This window comes from Rosa chinensis, chromosome 7, assembly GCF_002994745.2.
Source record: "Rosa chinensis cultivar Old Blush chromosome 7, RchiOBHm-V2, whole genome shotgun sequence".
Classification (NCBI taxonomy): Eukaryota; Viridiplantae; Streptophyta; class Magnoliopsida; order Rosales; family Rosaceae; genus Rosa; species Rosa chinensis.
The window spans coordinates 61,293,588-61,297,409 of record NC_037094.1 but is presented as its reverse complement, the minus strand read 5'-3'; the positions used below and the strand labels follow the sequence as shown (position 1 = coordinate 61,297,409).

Here is a 3,822-nt window from a genome sequence, read left to right as displayed (position 1 = left end):
TTGGTGTACAGATCTAAATATGACTCCGATAAGTCTGAAATTCGAAGGTTAGATGGAAGAGACAGAGACGAACAACTTTGATGAAGAAAGTTTTTCGATCTGAGCTTCCGAACTAGACTTTTAGAGGCTTGAAAGAAGACGGATGTGCACAGGAACGGGAAAAAGATGCAGTGGGTGTGCGTTGGCTTGCTTGCGCAGCAGGGATGCTTCGGTGGTAGCAGGCTGGAACGCAGGGCTGCAGGGAGGGGGCAGCAGGGGCTGCTGTGCAAGGTTGCAAGCGCACGGGCGTTCGGCCTGCAGCGAAGGCTCGGCTAGCTTGGGCTAGGGGCTGCTTTGTGAATGAGTTTTGGTTTTCTGTTTTGTGGTTAGAGTCATGCTGATAACGTGTTTAAGTAAAATAGATTCGAGAGAGAATTGTAGAGAGAGATGTGTCATATTATTGAGAATAGGAGCCCTATATATAGGGATTACAAAGTACTAGTTCTAATGTTACAAGGAATACCAATCCGTGTAGGATTGGGAAATCTAGAACCTTCTCTCCTATTACTACTCCTAGTTTGATAAGGCACACTAAATCGATATTCCTTCAACATTAACGACTATTTTCGAGCCTTCAAAAATTTTCAATGAGGAAAAAGTATGAGCTTAGGCGAGGAAAGAAATTGTAGCTAAAGAATATTGGCGAGAAAAAAATATTTTCATCGTGAAAAGAGCTTGGCAAGGAAATAGTATTTTCCTCGCGGAAACTTTTCTTGACCACCCTACTGCGAGGAACTGACGACCAAAATATTTTCCTCACGGAAACACTACGGCGAGGAAATTTCGATTTTCAGCGACAAACTTGTTCCTCGCAAATTAGCTTTTCTGTTGTAGTGTATTTTCTATTGCATATGAGGGACAATGGTAATGATACTGACAAAATTTTACCTGTACATACAGGTTTCGTGATTATTTGTCCATGGTTCACTCTAAGTTATCAAATTTCACAGGAATCAATGTACAAGAGAAAAACTGTTAACTAAAAGGCAAAGTACTCAAGATTTGAATAAGCAGCATATATTCGACTCTCCTACTTCCATGGTATTTGGCTGCTCATCAATCATTAGATCTTCCAAAAAAGACATAGGCTAGTTTTCACCAAGCATAGCGTCACTCAAGTTCCCTCCATACACATTGGCTTCAGCTCCCATTTACTGCACCCGATTTTTGTCTGAGTGAGACTGCAGGTCATCAGCTGCAATTGATGGTGCATCAAGTTGCTGCTCCAAATTTTCTTCTCCTAGTTGAGGTTCAGATTCCAATTGTTGCAGTCCTGAATTCTCTTCAACTAGCGAGGTAACATTTTCAGCATAAAATTCTTGTTCAAACCACTTTTCTAATTCAGCCAACTCCAAGGACGATGCTCTTTGATCAGCCTCGAATTGTAGCAGTCCCATATTCTCATCCACTTGCTAGAAAAGTGGTTCAACATCTAATGATGTGGGTACTGCTTCTTGTTCATCAGCTTCTAATGATGGTGCTAGCTGCAAGAATGGTTGGTCGCTTACCAAGAATTGTTCTTGTCCAGCTTCCAATGATGGTGCGGGCACAATATGAAAGCATGGTAGAAGACGTAGTCGTTTCTCTTGCGGCTCCTCAATAACCGATTCAGGATCGTCCTCGACATAGTCTTTAGGCATCTCCTCTTCTATTTTCCTTTTTCTCTTCTTTTCCGGTAGTACATCATTCTTCCTAAGCAAACAAAGAACGTATTCATTCTTGTTTACTTGTTTCTTGTGCAGGAGTTGTGACTTATCAAGTTCAAACTCATACATGATCCAGCAACCATGATGCACAGAGTTTTTGTTCTTGTACGTGAAGGTTTTCTTGAAACCAAGAAGAGTAGATGTTGGCTGCTGATTCTGATCAAGAAGATACATCTCCTTGGCTGCGTTTAGGCCTTTCCAAGTACCGCCACCCCCAACTGTTCGGCTTGTACGTGTGCTTGTTGCAGTCTTCTTCCTCTTTTGGGTGAAGAAGTAGAGATCTTTGTTCCTCCTCAAGTCGTTGGCCCTTCTTGCTTCAAATCTCTCCCATATCTTCCAAGGATCTTGGTCACCATAAAGATCCATCTCGCAGATCAGGTCTTCATTGTCGGGCACTTGCATCCCGTTCACCTTAGGCTTAAGGTAGGACATGAGTAGTTCATCTTCCATGGGGCAAAACCTTTGGCCTGGAAGAAGCATACAACCACCCTCCATGAATGAAAAACTAAATTCTTTTGCTGCTAGAAGAATTGTTTTGCCCTAGCCCCTAACGTATTTTAGAAACTTGAGCGTATTTTAGAAACTAATGTACTGACTACGGTTTAGGAGGATAGATTTTATGGAAACTAATTGTGTGCAAAGCAAGTAGAGAACCGACTTACTGCTACGATTAGGTGGACCAATCAGATTTCTCTAACTATTGATATTTATTAATCTATTTCTTGATCATTAAGTAATTATAATAAAGGGTCTTTTCCCGTATACCTAAAAAGCCTCTATATTTTTCTTAACTGCCCAACAATTTTGTATTACACTATTACTTTTAGGAAAAGACTAATAGGGATAGGTCTTTTCAGAAAATGCCTTTTGTATCCTATATTGACGCGTGGTTTTAGCAATAATATTCAACCCTAAAAACTTTGCTTTAAACGACAAAAACAAAAACAAGACTAGCCTTCAACATGCCTAAGTTTTTCACCTAACGATTACTTAATTAACAAGCGGAATCACTGCTTCTTGTCCTAATTTTTTGTTTTAAAACTGAAAATTTTTAGATGAATAGTACATTTAAAACTTTAGATTTCTACAGGATGCATGCATCTTAAATGGCGAAACACAATATTGACAATTATAAATGACTATAAATGAGGAAATGTAATGACAACTATATTTGTTGAAGAAGTGGATGTGCAACCACCTGAATTTATTTATTCAAATATACATACATGTTAAACATTTAGAGCCTCATTCTCAGGTAAACAGCAAAATGCTGTTTAGCTATCCATAAGAATGAGAACAGATACTTACTTGTAATGAAAGCACACTACTTCACACTAGACAGGAAGGGAAGCACACTGCTATTGGCTTTCTTACTCTTTGAGAGAAGACTCTTCTGCTCAATTTTCTGATGCCTTACAAATGAACTTAAAGCTCCTTATATAGGGAGCGGAACCCAAACTCGAATTCAAAAACTCAAAATGTACAGAACAACTCCGTGATTTTTTAGCTTTTCTCAGTGCTCTTGATGATGGAGGTCGGATGGAGAAAGCAGAAAAAGATTTGGTAAAGTGTCTTTTTTTTTTGAAAAAGGCAAAGGTAGCTTTAGAAAAGTCTAAAGGTCTACAGTTACAAGTTTGGTGCTTATTCTTCACCTGTAGCTTCACATGTTCTCTTCTGTTTCAGAATTATGGCCAAAGACAAAGGAGTTGTTGTCTGCCTGGGCCATACGAGTGGTTGTGGCATTATCTTCAACATCTGTATCAACGTACATTTTGTAGTGGTTGTCGTTTTCAGGTCTTTCAACCCACTGTAAGCATGCCAGTGTCGAGTCTATCTCTTTTTGTGTGAGAGATAGGAATAGGTCACTGCTGACTACGTCAGGATGGTCGTAGGCAATGATTATTGTTTTTTCTCCTACTGCCAGGAAAGTATTGTTGATATCTTCAGAGATGATCTTCTTGATATATTCTAGAGCCATGCCTTTCATCCATGGGATGCTTGAGTTTGGCTGGCCATTGTACCCAACACAGGCAGGTTAAAGATATTTTCTTTGAATAATTCTCACATAATGATATGG

The 3,822-nt window shown here is 39.6% G+C and overlaps 1 protein-coding gene across 1 annotated transcript; it reads right to left on the bottom strand.

Moving 5' to 3' along the window:
• Window positions 1-1,190: 1,190 nt before the first annotated feature.
• On the bottom strand, window positions 1,191-2,240 carry LOC112178349. The gene is made up of 2 exons (XM_024316507.1): window positions 1,548-2,240; window positions 1,191-1,451 (listed from the first exon to the last, which is right to left on the bottom strand). The coding sequence occupies exons 1-2, from the start codon at window positions 2,238-2,240 to the stop codon at window positions 1,191-1,193; spliced, it is 954 nt and encodes a 317-aa protein (XP_024172275.1).
• Between the last annotated feature and the right edge of the window lie 1,582 nt (window positions 2,241-3,822).